The 27,652-nt window shown below is 45.3% G+C and overlaps 1 protein-coding gene across 2 annotated transcripts in view; it reads left to right on the top strand.

The window, feature by feature from the left end:
* Nucleotides 1-7,890: 7,890 nt before the first annotated feature.
* kcnb2 (potassium voltage-gated channel subfamily B member 2) overlaps nt 7,891-27,652 on the top strand; it is a 101,557-nt gene continuing 81,795 nt past the window's right edge. The window contains exons 1-3 of one of the 2 annotated variants that reach the window (XM_037079160.1): nt 7,891-7,940; nt 10,991-11,146; nt 12,584-13,201. In XM_037079160.1, the coding sequence (XP_036935055.1) occupies nt 11,120-11,146; nt 12,584-13,201 (645 nt within the window). In that variant the 5' untranslated portion in view covers nt 7,891-7,940; nt 10,991-11,119. Of the gene's footprint in view, nt 7,941-10,783; nt 11,147-12,489; nt 13,202-27,652 lie in introns of those variants that run through there. The other variant, XM_037079161.1, reaches the window with a different exon arrangement.

Raw genomic sequence — 27,652 nt, 5'->3', positions numbered from 1 at the left:
GAATGTTGGACACGACTGCACGGCAAACTTAATAAGTTTAAAGTTGGGCTACAAGCTTTTCTCCCTCTGAAATGAAACAAAATTGAGTTGAAGTGTCAGGCTTTTGAGTCCCGACAGTGGGACGTGCATCGCGTTCCAAGAGACTGAAACCTGAAAGTGTCTTTGTGAGCTCATAGGTGCAGATTTCATTCTGGTACTGCAGGCAACACGTCTACCCCTCAGTGTTCACAACACGTGCATTTCTATCCCCCAACTAGATTTAAAAAAAAAACAACAACAACAAGAGCAGATAACTTTTGTGTTGATGAACCGTTAGAGCTCAACTCAGAGATGTGACAATGCCTCCACAGAAATAGGTGGCAGCAGTTTGCGCCCTCAAAAGCAACGTTTGGAATCCATCAAATGAAAAGAAGAAGGAGCATCTGCGTGTGGTCGATAACCACAGAGGAGGCAGAAGGGAAAAGGGAGGAGCGATAAGATTCACATTCTCGTTCGAGACAAACTTTTCGAGCTAATGGCTCACAGTGTTGGGCAATTTCGCTCTGTTCATTTAGAGTATTGATTTACATTCCAAAGCCGAAGCGAAAAAAAAGGGAACGTTTTTCCAATATGGGACAGGCTCTAACAAGGTTTCAGTCTCTGATAGATTTTTAACGTTTTAATCAGCTATGACATAACTGTGCTGTTTTCTTGTTTCCAGCCTGGTTCAATAGCTGAGAGGCAGTTAAAGTCCAGGGGTTTATAAATTCATGAAAATGAAATGAGCAATGTCGCACTACAGGTGTGTTTACTCATCAGTGATAACATCAAATGAGAAAAGTTTATCCACGGGAGAATATTTATTTGAAGGCATTACAGATCACCTGAGAGCCTCACCGCATTATTATTCCATTAAATCTTGAATTGTCGCTTTTTTTTTTTTTGTTTTCCTTTGAATAAATGAGGGCATTTCCAGCGTAATTTGATAAAGAAAAAAGTGCATTAAATGAAGGGTTTGTGTGTTTCTTGTGTATTGCGACAGAAGAACCACAGGAGGACGGACACAATTTCTCTTCACCGCCAAGCAAAGCGCAGGGATTCCCTGGACAGCGCTACTTGGAGTGAGAGCACTTCTACAATGGGAACAAAGTGTACAAAATCGTGACTGGCACTTAAATGTCCATCTGGGACAATGCCCCAGGTGATGGATTTCTTCCTAATTTTGCAGCAATTTCCCCGGCACGGCCCGCTAGCAGACTGCTGGACAGAAATGAACTGCTGGTCCTCGATCAACCCCACCACTTTCTGAGCCGTGTGTGTGTACAGTTCCACACTTTTTTTTAATATAAATACAAGATGTATCAAAGCTGAAGGAGGATATATCGAAGGTCTTAGAAGAAGATTTAGAGATTCCGTTCAAGACGTAACCTCAAGATCAGCCATGAAGCCACTTTAAGGCTCTTCTCATCACAGGTGATATTGTACTTCAGTGATTCAGTGTCGCAAAACAAATTGTCACTTGACATACAGTTCATCTGGTATTTGATTAACCTGGCTTGCTCCCCAGTCCCAGATGTCACATTTCAGCGTACCATGACGCTGATCAGCGTGGGACACATTCAGGGGGATCACCAGGTGTCAAGGACAGAAATCAAGATCAGCACCTGTGACCTCTTTAGTAGACTGGTGTAAATTAGAAGGCACTTCCAGAGAGCACGGACCGGAGCCCATGAGGAGCCCTGATATTCTCCAGCAGTTAGCATGATCTTTAAAGTCCAACATGTGTATAGCCCTGAAGGACACGGGCAAGATGAAATGATCCCACATCACCCCCGGACGTTGATTGTGACTGAATACATCAACTGTGTGCTCTGGATTGCTGCACGTCCAGCGACTTGAGGAATTGGTTAATGCAAATATCCAAGGTTATCATGCACACATGCTACACACAGACACACATGCACTGTCCAGGTAGCTGAGGGGATGAGGGACAGGACGTTGGTGCAATGCAATCTCCCACAGTTAAAGGGTAACTCCACCAATTTTACATATTATAGCATGTTTACAGCTCTTGATGAGTTATAGTATGTAGTCGTGTAAAAAGTTGTAAAAAAAAAGAAAAAAAAAAAAAAAGGCCCTTTGTGGCCCCAGAAGAAGCTGCGTGTAATCTGATGAATGGCCTCCTGTGATGTGCATGAGTTGCTAAATTGCATTGTGGGTAATGTAGGCAGCAGTTTTTGAGGTGGCATGTAATAAAAATAGAAAAAAATTCTGGTTCCGTTGCGTCGATTTTGATCATTTGTTTTTAAACTGTCCAGAATAAGTGTTGTAGTGCAATGCTAGACCAGTGAAGTGATATGCACCGAAAGTACATTACCCACAATGCAAAGTGATTGACTGATTGATTGCAACGCTGACTGACATCACTGGAGGCAGATGACATGCAGCTTCGACTGGAGGCACAGAAGGCTTTAAACCACCTTTTTCACATACACAGTAGCACTCTACAAGACCTGTAAACACACTTTAATATGTAAAATTAGTGCAGTTACCCTTTAAAGATCTCATCCATTCATGTACAAAGGTATAGAGACAAACTTGCTTTTGTGTGTCTGAGAAGTGCCACGTTGAAGTCCTCTAAAATGGCACCTATTGGATCAGGATGGCCTCTGAACAATGAAATTGCATTTTTGATGAGAACAGTAATAAATGTGAAAACAGCTGTCTAGTGATAAACTCCTCACATATATTGTTTTACACAGTGAAGATCAAACATTCAATTTAAAGAGCGAGAAGGACCTCCCCCTTTTTTTGTTCTAACAGATGTAATTCTATATTTGGTCCCATTTGTACACATTTGTCACCCATTGGATGTCCACAGCATGACACACAATGCAGAGAGGAAGTAAATTAAGCATGGATCAAGCAGGAGCAAAACATATGAAAAATGAAAACAGGTAGGAAAAAACAGCCACACAACAACTTGTGTCATGTAAAAACAAACCTAAAATGGACCAAAAACAGGGTATTCAATGATGTTTTTCTGCTGTTCCACAAAGGATATTCCCCTAAAGGCTACGTAATTGGATTTAGTTGTTAACACATTAGCAGTCAAATACACTATCAATATTCCAGGGGCCTATAACACCTCCTTAGCGCAATATGTGGCTAGAATCTCAGCAGTCGTTCATTCCCTGTTTATGTTACATTAATACAGTTTTCTCACTAACAACAAAGTACAGGCTCTGAAAACTCTTTTTGGATTTTCTCAATTACTTTAATCAATTCTGCTGGTTTTGTAATAAAGACAATTTGTGAAAAGTTTGCAAACACAGTCGGCGTTACACACTAATTTAAATAGACCTCCGTCCTCCTCCTCCTCCTTCTTCTTCTGTGGTCATTTGTGAGCGGAGGAAAGAATTTCCCCCATCACAATATCCCTCCCAGGAGTGGGCAAGTTTTGGTTTCCTGTCCAAATGATTAATCTTTCACATTATTTCGCAGAGGGACTCATAACACCGTAACACTACCTGTGGACCCAATTACACAACTGACAACAGTATCAATGCAACTCTCTGACTTATGGCGGCATAAACAAGGCCTTTGTGCTACATCAGCATAAGTGATGTACAGGAACGCTCTGCATAGATTAGCGGGCCGGAGTGGAGGCAGACATATATATTTCGAAAGCGCTGGTCTGTTCTAATGAAAAACAGTGAGATAGCTGAGAGCACTGACAGCGACAGCAGCGCCTGCGATATAAGAATCCCTTACTAACTGGTTTGTTTCAGATGTGTGCCGCAATAAACTACAAACTCTCTTCAATATCAGGCGCAGGGTGCTGTGTGCTGGACGAAAACAGAACATAAAAACGGCACTTTCAGCCTCAACAAGTCAGAGGCAGACTGAAATACTAAATGGTCCATCCCGAGCTCAGCTAATATGCCAGCTACACCGCGGGTGACTTCATTGCTATTCACACCACGGCCTCTCCTCCCTGTCTTTCACTTCAATGTACAACTCACAGTGATCACTGGAACACGTCGGAGGCGCCACACCTGCCCTGATTACATAAACGCTTTCTCTCACGGGACAACTCTTGACACTAGTTAGCGGGCCAAATTGCCGGGCTGGGTGTTTTTTCACAGCAATTAGAACGAGTGCATTATATTCACATTATCATGCTGCCACAAGCACTTTGGGTTAAAAGTGCAGCACTGAGCATCTCGTCTCTCCTGCAGGTGAATGCTGATGAGTGGGGCTCAAACTCCTGGAATTTGGAGGTTACGCCGGAGACGTGCCGCAAAGGATGTGGCACTCTGTATTTGCTGAACAATGATGCGGAGGTGTAGAGACAAAGCAGAGGGAAGCACCTCTTCGAGCCTGCTCACTTTCGGTTCCACCAAGAGTGATCTGATCACAGGTGGACAGCTTCAAGGCCGTCGGTTCGCACCCGGCATGTGGACCTGGACATGCGTCTTGACCGACCTCATACGCCCTCGGATCTCACTTCCCCGCTCTGTATGAAAATGTGCAACTGCGTCTCTGGAACAAACTGATACAATGTTTTAATCACACAAAGAAGGAAATGTTTTATATATAACGTTTGCCGAATTAACAAGTAGGCCCAGATTATTAAGAATGTGTCTAGGCAGAGTTTCATAAAGTTTTTTTTTAATGCAACAAGTCTCAACATTGAGCATTTTGTTAAAGGAGTCTGGTGACTTTTTTCACAGATGACAAAGAAGTAGCCTGTGTTGATTACTGTTTACTGTACTTGTTTAATTTCACGTTACGTGTTTACCATCAACACGTTATATATTTTTTAATATATTTCAGGTAAATATGTATTTATGTCTATTTCTTCCCTTTTTCATTTCATTGCTTATTTTTACTGTTGTTCCTGTTCTTGTAACATGTTTCTGTTTTTGTAATATTCTGTCGCTGCTGTGACAAACAAATTTCCCCGTCTGCAGGACATTAAAGGATTTCTGATTCTTATTCTGATATTTGGTGTAAATGGTGAAGTCAGTTGAAACAGTGTGTTCCAACAGCTGCTGGGAGGTACAGCGCACTTTAGACACCTAAGTGGACACTTTTTGCAGGGAAAGAAACATCTTGAAGTTTTGTGGTTAATGTAGAATTTACACAAAGGCCCCAATGATTAAGAATTTGCTGGGTAAGAGAGCATCAATAACACGTCGTTCATGTTGTAGCTTCTTTTTGTTTCTTGTTGTACATACTCCTAAAAGAATGTGGTCACTTGCGTCCCAGACCACCTCCAACTGCGGTCTGAGCGGTCGGATCTCTAATGCGTACGCAATGGGTGCCTTCGCACCTGTACTTGAAGCTGTCCACTTGGGATCGGGTCACTCAGAACGCATACCAAATGAGAACATGAACCTTTGTGCTCCTCCCTGTCCGCCTGTAGCAGCGTGCGTGTTCCACTGTGCCGGACAACATGACTGCCGGCGCAGTTGACCCGGAGCTGCAGCTGACATCCCAATAAAAATATCAAAACGACGCCCACTCAATTAGCGATCCGTGGCCCCAGATGTATTATGCAAACATAACCAGCTGGATGGAGTAGTGATCAATCATGTTTGTTTGTCCCCTGCTAACAGCAGCACAGCGGCGGCTGGGAGTGCCATGGACGACACACACACCAACAAAAACAGGGTGTGTTTTTTTTTTTTTAAAGGCTGTTTTTAAGGCATTGTTGCCTCGCTTTGATTGATGGCAGTAAGGGAGCTACGATAAACACACGGAGATAGAGAGGGAGACGGCGTTATGTGAAAGTCCTTGGTTGGATATGAACCAGAATTTAGTGACGCACGCCCACACGGTAGGGACTCGGACCAACGAGCCCCTGGGACGCTCCATGCAGCGATCTGTATCCTGCACAACAGAATACCAAAGCATGTTCAAGTTCATTGTCTTGTGTGTATTTTTGACATGTTAAGTGCCGTTGGCAGTGTCGGAGGTGAACAGGTGTGTTTGCGGGATGAATGAAGACACGACATAGATTAATGACCCTGGTCTGCGGCAGACCATTACGCTGAAGGCCACTGCTGCCCACTGTGGGTGGGTGATGTGGTTGTGTGGACCTTGACATGGCCAGCTGCTAAAAATAGCCAAAGAGAATAAACAGGCTGCTGCCACGGCGTGTCTCCTCCCTCTTATTGACAAAAACACACACGAGAACTCACGGACGCAGCCGCACACACACACTCACACATTCGCGGCACTGTACTCACAGAGCCTTCAGACTCACAGTCGGTGGCCTCACATCGAGGCAGTTATGGGCCTCCCCTCAACTTTGAATTTCACATAATAATGGATGACGCCGCCGGAAAAGGACGTTTTATTCCAGGCTTGCACTGGCAGCAAGCAGCAGAGGAGAAATACAGTGAGAGAGGACAGATGCATTTTTAAAGGGGCACTATGTAGTTTTGGGGAGGAAGAGAAAGATCTTCATTGACTTTAGAATACATTAAATAAACAAACTGACCCCAAAGGACAACTCAATTTCACACTGTTGACTTTGTATATATTTGGCGGACCCTGCCACCTTCTTGCTTCAGACAGTGTTCTCGGGATCTGGCTTTCCTATTAGGACAGCTAGTTTATTCAGTTATTAAAAAAAAAAAAAAGTAACACGTCAGAGTTTTGTAGCATTAGTCTCATTAAAATACTGAGATTTAATTTATTTCCCCAAAAGCTACACAGTGCCCCTTTAACCTTGTCCGCCTGTGTCGCTTTTTTCCTTTACAAGTATTCAAATCTCTTCTATTAATAGAAAGAGGTCCCACATTGATTGAGTGCTTATTATTGTAATCTAACTGAATGTGACTTCTGCTCTCCCTCCCTCCTGCAGAAGCTCACAGTAAATTACAGCCATCCACATTTTCTTCCTCTCCCTCTGTCTCTACCCACCACACACGCAGACCCGTTTCACGTGCACGGCAACATGGCTTGTTTGCTTAAATGCGCACTTTTCTCCACGCACGTATTCACTGCTTTAACAGCCCAGCGCAGCAGCGTATTCTTTATCTGCCCGCTTCTTACGGGGACGCTGTAAATGATAGGTGCACTGCTCTCTCTAATGAAGGCGTTATGAACAGATGATGGTGTGTGCGTCTCTCTCTCTCTCATGTGCTGACAGCGTCAGAAGCACGAGCTGTGGACTGCAAGTGTGTCCACGGCGTTGTTTGGATGATGGAGTGGACACATTTTATGACAAATTGGAAAGGGAAAATACAGCAGGCAGTGACGGCTCAGGGATGAGGCAGCCGGTGTAGTCAGTCAACTCTTTTTTTTTCCGGTCCTGAGATTGATGAGAACACGCTCGCGGAGAGGGGAGCTGGAGCTGACTGTTAAGTTGGGTCAGCTGTTCACCTTTGAGTTCTTCTTTTTACAAGTTACTTTCTCCGCTCGCAGAATGTGCTGGCGAAAGCCTCTGCGTGGCATTCGGTCTCCATTATCACTGTCAGGGCGTATAATATATTCTGATAAATACAGACAGCAAAGGTTAATTGACCTAAACAGTTGATTTAGTCACTGACAGCCATGCTAGCTGGCAAGTTATCTGGCTCCACGGCCCAAAGTGTTTCTCCAGCTCCATGATGCTACAATTTGGGTTGCTATGACAACAACCCACACAAGCGCACATGCCCACATAGTACACAGAAATTAAAAAGAAACAAAACAAAACAAAAACTGTATAATCTTATCCCTATGAACTCGCTCTAGGAAGAAAATACAAAACATTTTGCAGTCTTTTTTTAACCCACAGTGCATCAACAGATTTCTGTATTGAAAGTTAGTAATTACAGATATCAAGCTGCTGCTAACTGGAGATATTCCGCCCACATGGTGGGACGCAGGCTGGCTTCAACTCCCTGGAGTACCCGTGCATGCAGGTGGTGTTAGTACAGAGCTGGAAGGCTCTGCTGCACAAAGTATGATATCACTCCTCCTAACACACTTTGCCTGCTGCTTTAGAAGCCGCAGTGCCCGACCACAGCCGCTCTCATTTTGTGTGACTGCTGCTACCTCACACATCATGACTCACAGGATAGCTGATTGGCTGCCAGTTTGGTGATAATTAATGAAAGGGGACACAGTCAATTGCCCTTAATCATTTCTCTGTACCCTAAGTAATTAACGACTGTGTCATCAGCGGTTTTGTCTTCGAGAGAATAATTTACGTCTGTCAATTAGGGGTCAGGGTTGTGCCTCAACATTCCAGTCCTGAACACTGACAAATTGATGCCATCATGGATGAAATTGTGTTGTTGGACAAAAAGGTTCAACCATTGACTGTATAAAGGATGGATGGATGGATGGATGGATGGAGCTGCCTTAGGAACTGCATTATTTGTAAAGACCAGCGGGGGTTGACTCCACCAGTTGATTCATTACCTGAGCTAACAGTTTCCTCATGAGTTTATGGTCTCAGTGACAAGTTTCAGGTCTTCTTCACCACTGCATGATGTTCATTTTATAAATGTGTCCAATTTAGAGTAAGGTCTAACTTAAGGACGGAATCTCTATCCGTCTGTCTGTTTGTGATTCGCATAGCTCCAGAGCCATTCATCCGATCACTTTCAGACTTGCCAGGTTTTTTGCTTAGGATCCAAAAAAGTGCAGTGTCAAATTTGGTGCAATATGGAAAATATAAAGGAAGTCTGAATAAACAGCCAACACTGATGTGGTGGGGCTTCAGGGCTCTAAAAGCAGAAGATTAAACAAGTCTGGATTAGCGTGTACTAGCGGTCAAAACAAGTTTTTTTAATTCTTAAGTGAGAACTGGTGGTGAGATTTTTACATTTCTGTCAACAGTTGTACGCTAGCTAATGTTAGCCTCACAGGCTATAATGTGTAGAACTGCTCCAGGATGCCTCTTTCAATGGTTGTTGCGGTATGGCTTGGAAAGAAAATATATGATCATAAATATCAAACATGTTTGATATTTACAATTTAAGTTCCACTCTCTCGTCCAAATGTCGTCACTTCTGGCCCACAAAACACTAAGATGGTGACAGTTATCATGCCGAAATGAAGGCCTCAGATCCGTAGTCCAGATACCAGTGAGTGAAGCCATGGTGGGTTTACACTTCGGCTTGATTTTTGCACCCTCACACACCCCTTCTAACCATCCTGTCACACTCAAATCAAATTTGCATGGCAAAGAAATGGAGGGAACCCATGTTGCTCGACCGCCAGAGTGCTCAAGTCACACAAATAATTAATCAGGTCCATATGTGATGGCCATAAAGATGATGCGAGACCACTGCACATAATTTGCGCATATGCAGACCCCCCCAGTGTGACATCCGGACGATGCCAAAGCCTTTAACCTTCAGACAAGAGTGCCCACACACTTAAGACATAGTATACGTGCACACAAAGGCTCCGTTTAGTCAATGCAGCAGTATTGATCACTTGTCAGTGGAAGGAAGGAACACGGCAAGGAAATCAATTACACATATGCAGTGTATAATCAAATTTCTAGGAAAAACGCTTGGCTCAGGAGAAATGTTGAACTGACACATGGCTCTATGGGAGGAGTATCATTGCCGTATTGAACACAACTCGTATGAATGCAGAGTGAGGGATAGAGAGGAGAACAGTCCAGCGGTGTAGGTAACGATCCGAGGGATAATACGGGATACATCATTTAATATCTCTATTTATTAATTTAAGACCAGGGAGCAGGGAGATCATTACATATTGATAGCTAATAGATAAGATGGGCTTTGATTACCTGGCTTAAAGGTGGACTCTGCGGTTTTGGCAAGGAAGGGAACAATCCTCCCTGATTGTTTAACTCTTTTCATTTTCTTGAGTGAATAAACAAGCCGATCTTAAAGGGCAACACAATTTTATTCTGTTTAACTTTGTTTATATGTGGCGGACTCTGCCACCTTTCTCGTGTCAAACAGTCTTCTGGGGACCTTATTTTCCTCTGAGAACAGCTTGTCTATTCAGTTAAAGAAACAAATACTACTCATTTTATTATCATTTATCATCAATGATTTGAATATTAAATGAACTCTCCAAAAACTACATAGTGGCCCTTTAAGGTGTGTGTGTAGCACTACCTTTCAGCCACTCTCCAGTGGTAAAGAAAAAAGGGGAAGGGTATCTTCTTGTCTTAAGCGGATCAGGTTACTTGCTGGTGGGGTCGAGTGGAGCATCTCCACTGTTGCTTTAGAAGCTTTGGCCATTTTGTTTTTTAACGGGTGTGTGAGGAGCCAATCTGTTGTGCCACAAACATATTGTTATTTCACATCATTTTTTTGGGGGGGGGGGGGGGCAGGGGGGATCTTCCACAGGGCTGCAGAGTAAAAACGTCTCTCCTGTGCATCTACAGTCAGAGGCGACATAACATTTCATGGTCAGTGCACTAAAAGTCGCCCATGGCAAATTCTGCACCTGAAAAAAACCACTTTGAACACCAAGCCTGCCAGGGGCCTTTGGTAGTAATGTGATTCCTGGGATGTGATATAAAGGTTGTGGTTTGTGTGTTTGTATTATAGCTCTGTGCTTTGATAGGCACTGATGTGAACCAATTAAAAAGGAAAAAAGATTAAAGTCTATTGCACTACATAATGTGATCTGCTTCCCGGTTGCATTAAGGTTTTCACCTCTAGGATGTGGTGCAGCCCGTGTGCACCCCTCCGCTCCTCCTCGTGTAGTGTGCAGCGGGACACTCCGCAGTTCGCTTATCCCGTTCCTTCCCGTTGCCTTTTACGCGCACGACGTCTGCAGCACAGTGATTCAGTGAGCCCGTCTTCTCCTGCGAGCACGCTGCGAGCTTTTTTTGGAGGGGGGAATGAAGACAGGACTCTTTTCCTTGTGTTCCGATGGTGAAGCAACGCTGGTTCTGTCCCTGTGATCATTCCTAGAGGAGGACATTCACGCTTTTTCTTTCTTTTTCTTTCTTTCTTTTTTTTTTTTTTTTTTTGTTTCTTCCTCCTCCTTCTCTTCGCGACTCGTTTTCCAGCAAAAATGCGGGACGCGCGTCCGGAGCGCGGCGTCCGCGGAGTGCTCTCCTCGGTCGCGGCCGCTTGACTGACGGGGGATCCCGGCTCCCTTTCCATCCCCTGCTCCCCGAGGAGCAAGAGGAGTTTGCATGCAAACGGTGGTTTATCACGGCAAGGTGAGAGAGGCTGTGTCTCTGTGACTTTTAGTTTTAGGAAGAAAAAAATAATAATAATGTGGATGCGACTTCAAACAGAGTGGGAACAGAATTCGTGCGTTTTCCAGCACAGATTTTAGAGGCTGATTTGCATGGTTGCATGGTGAGAACCGTGCAGAACACAACACAGGTTGAAGGTAACAGGTACGCAGTGTTTCTGGATTTATAGGACTGCAGAACAAGCGTCGAGATGCCGCTTTACATCCCTTCATGCACACATCTACTCATAATGTTCCGTTCAAGGCAGGCTGCTTTCTAGCAAATGTGACTAAAAACTGTTGCATTCAGGGGCTTTAATTCAACCCTGCACTAGGATGACAGTGAGTAAAAGCTTCAATTCAATTCATTATGAAAGACTTTGATATTTACAACTTTTTTATATTATTCTGAGGATTTATTCGACTGTAAGGGTCATTTAATCCTGTTAAGATAAGACAAAGTTACACAAGGGGTAACATGACTCACAACATGTGATTATAATGTCAGAAATAAGGAAAAGATATTAAATATATTAAATTAATAAATAAAAGGCAAGTTAAATAGGATTCCAGAAATTGCCTCCTCCATCCAAATAGTCAGAAGGCATCAATGGATTTGATGGCTTCCTTCACTTAATTTGTTTCCTGACCTGCTGCCACTGAGTCTCATTTCCACCATGGGCTGCACAGAAAGTAGTGCTCCAGCAGGAGCTCACTGCCTCACTCGCACAGCCATAACACTGCTGGAGTGGAGTGCAAAGCAAAGCAGCCATATTGACTGTTAAAACAAAATCATTGATTCCGTCTAACACCTTAGAAATGTGATGAAATCGGTCAATGGGACGGTGCAGCGGCTGTTATTTTGTTGACTGGCAATTTGAAGCACCAGGTGAGCGCGTCCAGGAGAGCCGGTTTGTTTTGGTGTTTGTTGAAACAGAGCATTAAAGGGGCTCTGTGTAGTTCTGGAGAAGAAAGTCCAAACTCAGAATATTGATATTTACAATATTAATGAGGTGATAATACAAAGTCAGACATATGTAGTTTTTCCATAGGTGATTAAACAAACTGTTCACAGAGAAAAATATGGTACCCAGAACATTGAAGCTGGAAAGGTGGCAGGGTCCGCCATATATAAACAAAGTAAAACAGCTTGTTATTAAGTCATTTGTTTGCTTAGTTTGTTGCTAGATAATGAACATCTTTCTCTCCTGATGTACATTTCTTCTACATAAAACTACATATTGCGCCTTTAAGATTGGATGCAAAATTTTGTAAAACATCTTCGATTAACGTTTGTGTGATCACTGTCTCTTTTGTTTTTCTCAGCCAGGGAGGGACTTCCCTAAAGAGGATCCAACATAATTCAGATTTTTTGAGATTTTTTTTTTTTTTCTATTTTTCTTTTTTCCTCTTGTCGTAGCATCCTCCCCTACAAGTCTCCCCTCCCATCGCCATGGCTGAGAAGCTTGGACCAGCGGGGCCCAAGCCCGCCAACATCCGAAACGCTCCCTCCCTGCCCCCGGAACCCATCGACATCATCCGCACCAAAGCCCGCTCCCGCAGAGTCCGCCTTAACGTCGGGGGCCTGAACCACGAGGTCTTGTGGCGGACCCTGGACCGTCTACCCAGAACCCGACTCGGCAAGCTCCGGGACTGCAACACCCACGAGTCCCTGATGGAGGTCTGCGACGACTACAGCCTGAACGAAAACGAGTACTTCTTCGACAGGCACCCGGGGGCCTTCACCTCCATCCTGAACTTTTACCGCACGGGCAAGCTGCACATGATGGAGGAGATGTGCGCCCTTTCATTCGGGCAGGAGTTGGACTACTGGGGGATTGACGAGATCTACCTGGAGTCCTGCTGCCAGGCCCGCTACCACCAGAAAAAGGAGCAGATGAATGAGGAGCTGAGGCGGGAGGCCGAGACAATGAGGGAGAGGGAGGGAGAGGGCGAGTTCGATAACACCTGCTGCCCGGACAAGAGGAAGAAGCTGTGGGATCTCCTGGAGAAGCCCAGCTCCTCGGTAGCTGCCAAGGTAAGGAACTGAAACTGGAAGTGTGATCGCACCGCCCCCATCTCGCGTCCAAAAGCCTGGATCCTAACACATCACCAGCACACTTATTAAAGGCCTACTCCCACCTGTAAAAACAAAAATCGAGTCCAGTTCACCGGTTTTGAATCTTAAACAGGCTTGTACTGTACTCTCGTCAAGGTGTTTTTCTTGTGCCATCTGTCTGCTATCCGTCCCCGTGAGTAGCAACAGTTGTTCGGGATGAATTAAATATAGAGAAAGTCTTTGTGTGGATGTGGCAGAAAGGAGCAAAAAAAAAAAAAGCAGGAGGTGAGGAGTGGAAGTGGATGTGGTGACGTGCAAGCAAGCAAACATGGTGAGGTGTAGTCCTGGCACTGATAAATTAGTAGTGAAATCGCTGCGGGAGCCACATTTAGACTCCGTTTGCTTTGACAAATTAATTGGTGAGTGCGTCAGCTTTGAGTGTAGCTTTCCTGCGCAGGGGAAGTCGGCGTTGACCTGATCTGTCAAAAGACCCGTGACAGGTCTCTTCTCTCGTGCTATTTATGTGTCAGCCTCACTCACTGATTGGATCTGACTGTGACTTAGCGAAATGACAGGATGATGAAAGTTTGGCGCGGTCGCGGATGCGGGCGACTGCTGTCGGCTCTTCACTGTGTTCACCTCGAGCAGGTTTATTAGATCCGATAGCGGACCGAGGTGGCCGCCGTCGCCGCATCTCTCTCCCACGCGCCACATGTTTTGGAACGACTGCCGCACCAGTCGCGCTCATTCGCACACGGTGAATCTTAGAGAATTGAACGCCCGCGTGGCAATGTCAAGGGCTTGCCTTGTTAAAAACGATGACATCTCTCCCAGCTCCTCCTCCGCTCCGGCTCAGTCCTCAATTAGGTAGGTCAACCTTGATGAAATCCAATCACTGGTAATTTACCTTTGGTCTCTAGTATCCTGATCTCGTCATCGGGCAGTGCAGGGGCAGGGCCGGCCGGGATTATATTGCATGTCAGAGGATCATAAACACACGGTCCTCCTATGTGTGTGTGTGTGTGTGTGTGTGTGTGAGACCAAAGCAGCATCAACCCTGGTGTTCTTTCGCATGCGCCGCGTGCCGCATTGTTGCAGCTCCTCTCCCCTCGAAGCGACCAATGTTTCACTTCGGCTGAGACAGTTTGGAAATCATGCGGGATTCAATTTCGGTGCCTCGTGCAAAATTTACAGCACAGAGCTCAGCCTTGCAAACGGCAAAAATATGGTAATGAATCACACAAGGCTCGGCTCCTCCTCCCCCTGTTATCCCTGCGTGGCTTGTTTTTTATTTCCCCTGAATCAACTGGTGAATTGTGATTGACAAGGATCAGCTTAAAGGGGCACTGTGTAGTTTTGTGGGAGACATTTCAACTCAGAGGAGAAAGATCCTTGTTTTTTTTTTCTAATGCTTAAACAAACTGACCTTAAATTTCATACTGTTTGACTTTGTTTATATGTGGCGGACCCTGCCACCTTTCTAGCTTCACACAGTGTTCTGGGGTCCTCGTTTTCCTCGTGAGAGCGGCTTGTTTATTCAGCTGAGGATGAGATAAATATCCCTCATAAAGACTGTAAATATTAAAATTCCCCCAAATCTACATAGTGCCCCTTTAATAATTGCCTTGAGGAAGCTGTGTATCACAAGAATCAAATTATCAGGAGGCTGCCAATATCTTATTTAAGGGGAACTCAGGTGACAGCGGTGAGGTAATTTGGTCCACTGTGTGACATTTAAAGTGATTTACCTCCTGTGTGCGTCACCCAGTATTGCTGACCTGCCCATTCTCGTGCTGGGGAAGCCTGTGAAACCTTAAAGGGAAATCCCACCCTAATCCAAGTTGCATTGACATTCTGCTGAGGGCTCCGCGAGGAGAACGTGAACGTGGCCGTAATGGCTCGCGCTAAGGTTATCCGAAGCTGAGAGTGTGTCAGGGAAATGGACTTCCGCACGGCTACTCGACTGTCAGATGGCAGCTCCCCGAGGTCAGGGAAGCCTTTTTACGGGGCACACAGCGCACAGTGAGAACCCTTGAAAGCCCTTGACCAAGGAAATGCCATTACTAGGCTGGTACACAGCCGCCTGCTCTTATACATAGCAATCTGAGCCCTTTGTCAAATGCAGTCACAGTCCTCTGGCATATACATATCCTCTCTCCACGTCTCCATCTCTCTTTACCTCTCACACGGCCTTAATCAGATATTAGAGCCCAACGTGCTGCTTTGTGGCACCCATGGCCCTCTCTGCCCTTAAATAAAGGTTGAGCATGAGAGGACTGACCTTTTCAGCAGGGTCAATCAAGATAGGATTACATTCATTAGCAATAGGGCATGTGCAGAATGGGAGAGATGGAAACAAATCCAACATCTCACCGAGAAAGGAAGAGTTGTGTTTGAAAGAAAGCCACAAGTGAAGGAAAAGATCGTGAGTCTAGAAGGAAAGCCCCGAGAGAGAGAGAGCGAGGGAGAGGGAGAGGGAGAGAGTGATGCAAGAGATGCAGGCATGTGAGTTTCGCCCCAGGATGCTGAGCTGGATCTGTGCAAACCTTTCCCGATGAATAATGAATGCAATGGTCAAAACAGAGAGGACACGGGCTAATGCAGTGGCTCCTCTGTGTTACTGCGTGACTTTTGGTTGAGCGCCCCGGTCGCATGGGGAGGAGGAGGAGCAGGAGGAGGTGGAGGGGGCAGGGAGTCATCTTGTGTCCGGCTCTATCTGGCGCTCGGCTTGTCACAGGTGAGCGTCCCGGGGGAAGAAGCGAGAAGCTCATGTCACAACAGACTGTGGCGAGCCCTCGCGCTGCATACGTGCACCTGCTGGAGCCTGCTGCCGAAACTTTATCTGAAAACACAAAACAAAAAGAAGATTCAAGTCAGATACGTCAACAACTTGGAGGTGTCTTTTTTTTTTCAGAGGAGTAATTCACCCAGAAATCGAAAATGTGGCCCTTGTTTTCTCTCCCTCACGCTGATGGATTGTCAGGTTTATGTTTTAGAGTCCACAAATCATTTCTGGAGCTTCAAAGCTTCAAAAATGTAATAGTAAAATGAAAGAAATGGTGCCCCAAGATCCCAAAATTGATTTGAAAATAATTTATCATTCGTTATCAAAGCTTGCGCACCCTCTTCAGGCAGGATGTGCGCTAATGCTTTTAGCTTAGCGGCTACAGTGCAGATGTTGGCTGACAGAAGGAGTAAATAGCATCTTTTCAAATCAATTTGGGATCGTGGGGCTTCTAGTGTCCCCATCTGCTTCAGTTGTTTCGGTAAATGCTGCGACACTGCTTCGCTGTGAAGCTCCAGAAATGTTGTGTGGACTGAGAAACATCACCTGACTTTAACTGGCTTGGGGTTGAGTAAGTCAGGACACATTGTCCATTTTCAGGGGAAGTGTTTCTTTAAAGTGCAAACACACTTTCATGTGTAAAACTGGTGGCGTTACCCTTGAAGTGCTACCTGTCAGCTCATTTTGTTATCTCCACATCTGATATGAGCTGGTAATAAACTGCTGTGTGATGTTGATGTTACATGTTATGTTCAGACATCAGAGGGATGTGGCCTTTGTTTCCGCACTGTAGGCTGTAATTTCTATTAATCCAGTTGAACGTGTCATCCTTGATATTGAGCCAGAAGGATTTGTGCTGCTCTGACCCTCTTTTGTTTACAATGACTCACCGGTGTTGCTGTGCAGCAAACACACTTACACGAGGAGGCCACGTCCAAATTGCTTGATTGCTGTAAGGGGTCTGAATTACAGTGGCTTTCATACTCTCCCGTGTAAACGTATCTCCGGCTCCCAGTCATCATCCCCGCAAAGGCTCATCCCGCCGCATTTAACTTGTAAATGCCGCTGTGTCACCTGCCTGTGTTTTTCCGCTGGAAGTGTCTTTTGTCAGCGTGACGGGAGACGCGATTAGAAAGCCTCAGACGCACTCATTTCTGATGAGCACGACAACGTGCAGAAGCTGTGTAATAAATATCGGGAGCCCACCAAGCATTTGCTGCACAACTGGTGATACAGTGAGAGCATTAACATATGAGTCAGGCTGCGCTCCTGGTACCATAAATTAATGCTATTAGTTGTTACATGGACGCCCTCAATGCTCGGTTTTTAATATATGTATGGTGTATTTTTGCAAGGGCAGCATCTTTTTGTTTTGATTTGCAAAGCTTTCCAGTATATTAACAGTGTCACATGAAGTACTGAAGCCGTAAAACCCCCATCAGTCTGAGGAGAGAAAGCCTTGCTCTGTTCAGGTTTTTCCTCGCTTTAGAGCCCATTCAGTCTGGGCAGCCGTGGAAAATAATGGCCGAGGATTCAGAGCATTTTAAAGAGATCAATGTTTCTACTCGCCCAGACATTTCAAGTTGGATTTTCTTCCCCCCCCACCTCCTCCCTACATCAGCCGTGTCTAGCCTTGTGCTTGCTCCTAATGTGAATGTGCACCATCACTCTTTCCTTTATCTAATAATCTAGTCTAGCTAGTGGGAATGCTAAGCAATGGCTCCTGCATGGGCGCAGACTCTCGCTTGTGTTTGGTCCTCCCACGCTCAGGAGCAGCCAAAGTCAGTCCGACACAGACACTGTTGGTGATGATGACACAAAGCGAGAAAGCTGTAGCATAACGCAGCTCAAATGCCAGTGTTTGTGAATCTTGATTTGTCGCTGTATTTATCTGCCTTAAAGGTGCTATACGTGAGAAAGAGCCACCTGTGAAAAGAATTCCCACTCAAAACAAAAATGGGGCGGTATATCTGCAAAGTAACCGCTAACTGCTGCCAACTGTATACTGTATATAAGTAGTTAGCTCAGTTAGCTGTGAAGCTAGCAGTCCAGACTGGGTGTTCAGAGTGCTGGCACAGGAACTTTGGATGGGGACACGGCGGGGCTAGCAAGTTAGCGTGCTAAGTTCAGTGGCTACTTCGCAGCAAAGTGCACATGTGTCGTGATGTCAAAACTGTTATTGCTTCACATCTTGTTGATCATTTCAGTTGTTAGGTTTTAACCATTTTTGAATGTTTTAAAGGGAAAGTTCACCACACAATTAAAAATATATTTCTCCTTTTTATCCTTCTGGATTGTTAGAGATGCCGTAGAGATGTCCGCCTTCTCCTGGAAAAAATGGAACCGGAAAGCACTTGGCATAACTTTTTAATTTTCTCATCACCGCACAGAAGGAAGCATGCATCTACTGATGGACGAGAGGCAGTTAAGTAAGCTAATAAAGATTAGCTAATGTTAAAACTTAGCGGTGGAGGGTGTCATTACTATGCTTCCTTCGTTCTGTCCATTGTTAAGATGGAGTTCAGTGGGAAAAAAAATGTTTTCTCAGTGACAGCTCTGTGGATCATCTTGAATTAATGGAAAGAGACCTTGCTGTTGAATTTTTAAAATATATTTTGCAGTGCAAGCCACCCGGCCATCTCGTTCCATTGCATTCAAGAGAAGGCAGACGTCTCCAAAGCCAGTAGTTTCAAAACTTGGCAGCTCGCACCAAAACAATCTAGACGGATAAATATCACAACACATCAGAGGGGAAATATGTATTTTTGATTCTTTTGGTTCAGCCGTCCCTTTAATGCAGCGCAGAGGTGACAAGAACGCCAAGCTTTAAATGTGACAGGGGCAAATTGAATTAGCACACAGCTGAGCTCTAACTCCCGGCTGCCTGTTGTGTCACATCACTGCAGACAGCCTCTTACTCGCCATCCGTCCATTTCCTTCCAGGCTTTTACAGCACTGAGGCAAACGTTTGGCCTTTTGTGTGTATTGACACAAGTGGGGGAGTCAGAGATGAGGGGAGAAGAGGGATAGGGAAAGGGAGGAAGAGGCCTTTGGTCAGCATTAAGTGAAATGTTCTCCGCAGTATGTGCCCCCCGCCCTCCCCCTCGGGTTAAACTCAAGCAGCAGGTCCACTATCTTGCGTTTCATCCTTCCATCTCTGCATGGATTGTGGTCAGACTTCAGAGGGTTAAATCGATGGGCATCGGCTTTTCATGGAAGAAATGTTCTCAGCTTGTTGAGCAAATGGATTTTAGTGTCTTTTTTTGCTTATTTCGTGGAAAGCCTTTCCGCTGGGTGCTGACCTTGACTGTTGAAATCAGACTGTAGTGATTGCGGGCCCTTTAGGTTATTTCTCTCGTTGCCGTTACCCGTGTGCTGAAAGCAGAGCGGGCCGGTAACACGTAGGAGCCCACGCTGTACCGCGTTATCTTCTTTGGCCTTTAGGAAGTTATCCTCATGTTTTACAGGAGAGGAGTGTGTCATTTAGGAAGTGCACACCTTCTCCCCTTCCTGCAGTAGTTACATAAGCCTTCCACCGGGCCTCTAATCAGCACAGCCTAGCATTTAGGCACCAGCGCCTAAATCCTCTTTACCCTGCAATCATAATCAGATAAGAGTGAACCTCCTAGATTATAGGTGGCATGAGTTCTTATAGTCTTTGCGTGGCCACAGGCAGCGGCGTTTATCATCCGGATGTACCAGGGCACGCTTTAACCCCGTCCTGTAACTTCCTCCTTCAGTATGCACTCTGATTTCACTTTCATGCACTGTGCGCTGTGGCTGTTTGGTTTATTCGAAGCCTTTACAAGCGTGCCTCCTATTGTTTTTGTGAAAAGTAGCTGATTTGTTGTATACACAGGGAATACTCACCGGTTTGTTCTGCTATTTACTCACTCCAAACATGAATTTCCTCATATGGACAACACATGGCAGAGGGGTGTAAGCAACGGACAGAGCACTTTCCACTCTCGGCAGTCGTGCTGCTGCTGTTTGAATTTATAGTTATGTTACTAAGCAGCAACTATCGACCTTCATAACAAGCACGTTGCACGTTTACCAGCATTGTGGTATCAGCTGACTGCAGAGAAAGCAGTTCAAAATGCATGAAATGTAATCGTGTTGCTCAACTCTTAGGACAGTCACGCTCATCCTGTGGGTGCATCTGGTACTTCCCGCACTATATGTTCAGAAATAAATGATATATGTGCGGCAGATGATACACAAGGGATGCAATAAATCAACAATTCATCACACAAAAGCTTTTTTGTGTAATTCTGTCAGATTATCACTCACATTTCAGAGGCTGACTCGATCTCATTTCTGTTCCACAGCAGAGGTATCCCAGGTTCATATTTAAAATGAAGGGGAGGTGAGGACACTGCGGCTCTTTATTGAGCTACTATAGCATTGAATCTGAGTGTCACCCGCAGGGTTGAAAGGGAACATTCAAAGTGAACCAAAGGAAGTCATCGAAGAGAGAGCTATCAATGATTCTGCCCATTAAAGGTGCACTGGATGGTTCTGGAGTCATTCCAACTCTTCCAACTCCAACCTTAATGAGGCGAAAGTACAAATGTAGGTTTGTTTTTTTGTTTTTTTAATATAACTGAATAAACAAGCTGTTCTCAGAGGAAAATAAGGTCCTCAGGTCACCAGTTTGAGCTAGACAGGTGGCAGGGTCCGCCACATATAAACAAAGTAAAACAGTGTGAAACTGTGCTGTCATTTAAGGTCAAGGTTTGTTTATTCAGTGTATTCTGTCATGAAAACAAAGAGAGTTTAAAATTCAATCAATGAAGACCTTTCTCTACCAATTAAGATTTTGTTTCCAAAACCACACAGTGAGCCTTTAAAATCGATGCAATCAAATCACACTATTGTACATTTTTGATTATTCCTTTCTAAAACAAACTCTTTGATCAGCGAGTGCGGTACATCACCTCCATCGTCTTTTCTCCTTTTGCTTTGCTTTGCACAAATATCCCACCGCTGCTTTCCTCCATTTTCATGATTACCAGTGGGAACTTGCATGCAAAGGAATTATAATCTGGATGCAGCTCAGTGGCAGTGGTGTCCCAGCAGAGCCCACCAGCCTGTCTGAAGGGCTTATTGCACTTGACCATGTGTGTGGTGATTCATGAATGAAGATGTCATTAAATGGCGCTCACGTGGTGAGACTAATATACAGTATGTTGAAGGAATAGAGAAGGGAGAAGAACAGGGAACGCTGGATTCAGGGGAACAAGAAAAACTCACGTTAACACAGGTCTAGTGCAAACAACATGGCCGATACAAGCCAAGGCTAATGAGTGGCCAGATGGTGTGAGGAGCCTGATGGCTGAAGTCTCATTAGTGATTCCACTGTCATCCCTAGAATACACCCTCCCATTTTATAAATCTGTTATGAATAAGGCTGCTACTAAGGATATTACTCGACTAAGATAATCAGAACATCTGTCTTATAATTCAAGCACTCATCCAGCGTCCAGTACTCATCCATCTTAATTTCTCAGAGGTAAGATCTTCAGAATGCTTATTTATTTTTCACACCAGCAGCTCAAAACCCTGACATTGCATTGTTCGAAGAAACCATCACCTTGAATTCATACACCCGACAAACAACAGCAGCATATCACCAGAGTGAGCTGTTAGCTTAGCTTATTTCTTCACATCCTGCTCGTAATTCTCAACTGAAATGGTAGCATATCGCAGCTTTTAAAAGAAAATACCCAGTCCCCTCTGATTGGCCACTGCGCACACGTCTGAGCCAGCACCGCTAACAACAACAGAGCAGCTGTGCTAAATCAGTGCTTACGTGCCAAACTAGCTGCTAGGCATAAATTATGCAAATGTGTGACTGAAGTGACGGAGCATGATGTCACAAAGTCATGGCATTAAAGGTGGGACAAATGACGAGGCGTTTAAGGAGCAGTGTTTTCAGTGGGAGAGAGCAGCTTCTGTTGGTGCGGACTTTGACCTTTTTACCATTTTAAGAGCTTTTACGTGAGCAAGAACCTGGAAAAACACACTGACATAAAGGGAAACATGAAGACACAGCAACCCATTTAAGCTGTGGCTCAGAAAAAAACAAAACGAAAACAGCGAGTAATTGTTATGAGCAAACCCTGTAGCAGTAAGAGGGGTTCTCACGTACAGGCTGTCATGTGGAGTGTTGTTAATAGACTCATAACAATTATAGCCTCTTTAAATAGGAATTACCAATCTCCCATAGCCTCCCGTTTCTTGTTATGCACCTGAACAGGCGCTATGAAGCCTGTTCAGCATGCAAAAAAAATCCCAAGGATGTAAATTTGGAAAGAAGCCCGCGGTGTAAGCACCATCAGAGCGAGACATAAATCCCAGTGAAGGCTGTGGGAGTGGCTGTGGACCAGCAGCGCTGGCTGGCACTGCCAGCCTGAGTGACGCGCCGGGTAAGAGGCTAATGTGTTCCTTCCTCCTCCTGCCTCCCTCATCTCGTCCCTGTCCTCCTGTCCCCTGCCTCCTGTGAGGTCCGCTCCCCCCTGTCCTCTGCTGTTTCCCCCTCGTCCACCAAGGCGTCAGAAAATGGGTCTAGATGGAGAGAGGACAGGGGGTGGAAGAGTCATCATTCTAAACGCTATGAACACCAGGTCTCTATTACGTGCTTCAGTGCATCCCCCTCGCACACAAACACACACTATGTAGTCACAGCTCACAGTTAGTTTTCCACATCTCTGCACATGCATGCACACACTTTATGCCCTCGGTAAGTACAGCGCACATAAACACACACACACACACACACCTCTTCTGATACTGCTGAGCCAGCTCTCTGTGCATGCCACCACACAGTGAGAGCCACGCCGTTGTCTCCCTCACTCTCCCTATGCCATCTCTCTTTCAATATCCTTCATCTCCTCTCCGTTCTCTGTTTACCACCCCATCTGCTTTCCCAGCCTCTCTTTACATTCACGTTTTTTTTTTTTTTTTTCACCCAGTCGTCCGTTTCTTCCTGTAAGGCTCCCGCTCATCTCCCCGTCTGCTGTTTTCCTTTCCCCTCCATGTCCCTGTCTGTATTCGCTCGCGGGGTGATAAGCTGAATTGTGACCCCGCTCACTGTTTCCATCTTGGAAGCAGCGATATGAGAGTGCATTGGTATTCACTGTGGTGTTTTTTCTTTTTTCTTTTTTTTTACATTTTGGCTCCATATCAGTCATGTTTATGATTCAGTACCACTGGTCAGAGAAATGCCTCATCAGGTGTCTCCACTTTCTTCGCCCTGCCGTGGCTGCGGTGCCGAGCTGCTGCTCTGAGATACACAAAACTGAGTGGCCTCACCTGCAGCGGAAGCACAACCAAGTGATGCTTGCTGATAGTGTTTGCTAACAAAGGGGGATATCCTTTGAAGGCCAAGAAAAACCCTTTCGTGGAGCCCTTGAAGGGAAAGAAAAGGAAATGTGTAATCAAACTCATTTCACTTGTTTCCTCGGAAATGCCATGTTTGCGTAGTTTCCATGGTGACCATGGTGTGCCATGGTGACTTATCGACACCCAGGGAGCAATTCATCTCTATACAGGCTGTGTGAGAGGCAGAGCAGCTGGTACCTCAGCCCCCACAACCAACCCCAAATGCAAATCTAAGGGAAACGCTTGTGCTTTACAGTGCCCTCCGCATGCATGCTCCGTCTCCGCGGTTGATTTTCTCCATTTTATTCCTCCCCGCAGATGAAGTGATTCTGGCAATTTTCTGTTTGTGTCACTTTTGCCAAATGCTTTAATAGTTCTGGCTGATGCCGAAATTACCTCTTATTGTGCAGTGGAGTGTTCAAATGAGTTCACACAGTCATTTTCGGAGCGGGCGCCGCTGTGATATGATGAGCGTAAAATACAGTCGGCTTTAATTGCATCAAGATGTAATAATCTGTTCCCCTCCGTTTGAGAAGAACCAGGGAAGTTGGGTCCGTGTGTGTGTGCGTGCGTGTGTGTGCATGTGTGTGTGTGTGTGTGTGTGTGTGTGCGTGTGTGTGTACACACGAAGGAGAGGAGCAGAGCGGTGTCGATGCCTTTCTCACGGCCTGGCTCTTTGGGCCAATCAGAGGGTCTCTCCGGAGCATCAGCAGCAGAGCAGGGGGACTTTGTAGGACAGATGAGATTAATTAAAAAAAAGCTCTGCTCGATGGAGGAGTCTCTGAGGGTGCGGGAGAAAAAAGAGACAGATAGCGCAGATCAGTGGGAGGTTGAAAAAGGGTTGAAGCCACTTGTTAGCCGATGCCTAACGGAGACAGGGTGACAGAGCAGAAGTTATTGTGATTGGGCAAATGCATTTCTTCACATTTCCCCCCCTCATCACCACCTCCTCCTCCCTTGTCTTTATCTTTGGCTTTTGTTTTCCTAATTTAGCTCCTCCGTCGGACCGCCTCCATTCTCATACGCCGTCCTCCCCTCGTTAATGCTACGCCTCTCTCTCATGTCATCGTGCTGTTGGCGTCACTGTGGGCTACGCTGCCAGCTGTTGGCTGTCTCCCTGCACCCCAGGAAGTGACAGAAGAAATTATTATATCTCCAGCTCTTAGTTGTATGTGTGTGTGTGTGTGTGTGTGTGTGTGTGTGTGTGTGTGTGTGGGTGGGGGTGGTTGTTGTGGCTGCGTCTTCTGCTGAGCCACAGGGGCCCCTCAATGCTGACCACAGTAACTCTGCCTCCACTCAAATGCTTTAATGCACCTTAAATTTTCTGTTTTCCTGTACCTGACATCCGTTCTGACAGAGTTCCTTCTGCTCTACTGTATTCTCATATCGGGTCGTGAAAGTTTAAACACAATATTTAACAATTTATGCCCCCCAGCGAGGGGAGATTTCTGCTCGTTTCAGGAGTTTCCTCACTTCACTTGAATTTTGTAGAGAGACTTTTGATTTTTTTTTTTTTTAAGCTGAACTAGTGAGGAATATCTCTGATGTCCACACGATCATCTTTGATGACTGTCCAAACTTTTAGCCAGTTTTAACAAGTGTAAAATTAACGGCATCCCCATCGCATTACACTACACTTTGTGTTGACTGCTAATCGGCGAATGTTACGAAACTAACGCGACAAAGGTGTTGAACAATTCAGATGCCGAAAATCAGCGTGTTAGCATTTTCTTTATGACCATTATAGTACAGGCAATTAGCCGCTAACAAGGCTGCACACTCTTACCAAGAGATCAAATGTAATTAAATAGATTGTCCCAGACCAGCATATGTTGTGTTTTGGTGCTGGTTTATGCTGGTTTTTCCAGCAGGGCTGCTGCTGGCTGTAGCCACTGTTAGCCATTTTGCTCAGATAGCAGTGCATGCTAACCTCAGGAGATGTATCTGCAGCACAATATATAGATGTCAAAAAGTCAAACATGTTAGGCTTTTGTAGAACATGTTTTGCTTTTTTGTAGTTAATTTTCCAATGTCTTCAACTGAAATTCCTACACATTGCACCTGAAGTTTTAGGGTCCAGTGAGGTTGTGTATTACTGCCAGCTTTTAGATTTAGTGCAGTCCCCCCACCAGCGACTGAAACCTTTCAGTAACCCAAAGGTCACAGCTTTAATCCCCCTAACAGCTACTGTGTGAGGCATCGGACAAAAATGATTGCTTTATATGTTCTGTTCATCTCACTCTTCATGTGCCATTCAGTTTTCAACCAAGCCCATTAATAAAATCACTAAATCAGTCAAACACATCACTGAAAGGGCCCTGAACTGGAAATGTCCATCTGTGTGTCTGGTCAGGCGAGGTGAAGACAGGCATTGATACGGTCCTTTAGCTCCCTGGTGTGATTGTAATCAGCTTACTGCCATTGGTGGGAAGGAGCCCGGCTGGCCCCAGGGCAAACTGGGGCGAAGACACACACTCAGACCATGTGATCCATGTCAATGTCAGGGCAAGAGGGCCAAAAGATCAACGTCTGACACATCCGAAAGGTCACACTGCCTCTGGTTGAATGTGCAGTTGCGGTAGACAAACACCGCGTATAAGTCGGCGCGCGCGCGTGTGTGTATGAGAGAGTGTGTGTGTGTTCTGAGCTCTGGACCTCTTCTGAAGGGCTGTCAGATGAATTTCCTTTCTGTTTTCATGTGTTGCTTTACTGCCAGCTGAAGAGTGATCTGTCCTCTATCACAGCGGGATCAGGGAAGATTTTGGTCTGCTGGGTGTTGACATTTTGTTGAGGCCTCGCCAATCGATAAGACGACGCTCAGGTATTGACCGCTGCGCTGAAAGGCCCACCTATCTCTTTGTATTTCAGAGTGCAGGGCTGCGGAGTTTGTACAGCGCAAGTGAAAGTGAAACACCACTGGCCAGGCGCGCTGTGGCAAGACTGGGGCTTGTACACAATACGCGTGTCTCTGATACCTCACTCCCTCGGCTTCAGCGGACATTATGTATTTATGTCTGCATTCTTATTTTCTTTGCTGAACTTTTACTGCAGTTCAGCTCTTTTTTTATGCCCATTTGTGCCACCTTCAGTGACTCCCTGTAAAGTTGATTCTCTTTATAACCTTCTGTGATTATCCACATCGCCTCTTGTGTGAAATATACTTCTTCTCTGGTGTCCTCTAATCGCCCCCCCCCCACGCGCTCCCGCATCACTTGTTTCATCTTTTTCTTCTTTCCAGACAGAACTAATAACATTTATGAGACTTTCCCCGTCCTATTTGTATTTATTTTGTGTTCTGTGTACTGGCATATGAATCAGCCAAACCCACAAGAAGAGGAATTCTGCGACTGCAGCCAAACTCTGCTTCTGGTGCTGGCCACCGTTTCAGGCACCGGCCCAACTAAAGATTTTTAAAGTATACTTGTTTTGCAATAAATCCCGCTTAAGTAGCGTGACAGTATCCAAAGGCCACCTAGCGCTCTTAGGCATCCCTACTTTTCACCTTCCGTTCCAGGGTGTCTGCGAGCAAATAGCAATACTAATGTTGATGGACGACTGTTGATACAAAGAAAAGTAGCAGCGGCCTTTGTCACGTTTCCAGTGTTGCTATTCTCGCCCTTTTCAAGTGTTTGCTTCCCCCCACCCACCCACCGCTTTACAGCAAGTAGTCGTGCTCTATCAGGATCACACTAATGCTGCTTTAAGACTGCATTAATGTTGCCATATAGTTCATCTCACAGCATAAAGCTTAGCATTAAAACTGCTTAACACTTAGAGGCAGATGTAAAGGAAAGGCTAACGTCTAAAAATACCGCCAGGACGGCCGCGGTCCCGCCGCCCCGCAACGCGTCGAGTGAGGAAACAATGTGTCATCGTGCGGGGAACGGAACCTGAAAATCTAGATTTTCCTTCCAATTGTTTATCACGGGAATCTGTGGAGAGATTAGGAGGCCTCATTTTAAACGTATAGCCACATTGTGAATGGGTAAATGCTAATGCGGATTATAATGTGAAGCATTAAATCGGCAGAGGCGGTGATTCATCCACCCGTGGATGCATGATTCATCTCCTCTGTTATTGCTTCAATATGTATTTATTTCTTTTCTTCACATGTCACAGTTGATGAAACCCTGGCCCTTTAATCTTTGTTAGATTCATCGTGGAATTTCATAAAGCGACGCACTTCCAGCGTGACCTTTTGACTGTGTGTGTGTGTGTATGTGTGTGTGTCAATGTGGTATGTAATCCCAGGAGGCATA

This window comes from Acanthopagrus latus, chromosome 19 (genome assembly GCF_904848185.1).
Source record: "Acanthopagrus latus isolate v.2019 chromosome 19, fAcaLat1.1, whole genome shotgun sequence".
NCBI lineage: Eukaryota > Metazoa > Chordata > Actinopteri > Spariformes > Sparidae > Acanthopagrus > Acanthopagrus latus.
Note: the sequence above shows the minus strand (reverse complement) of the source record. Positions and strands in the feature narration are given on the sequence as shown.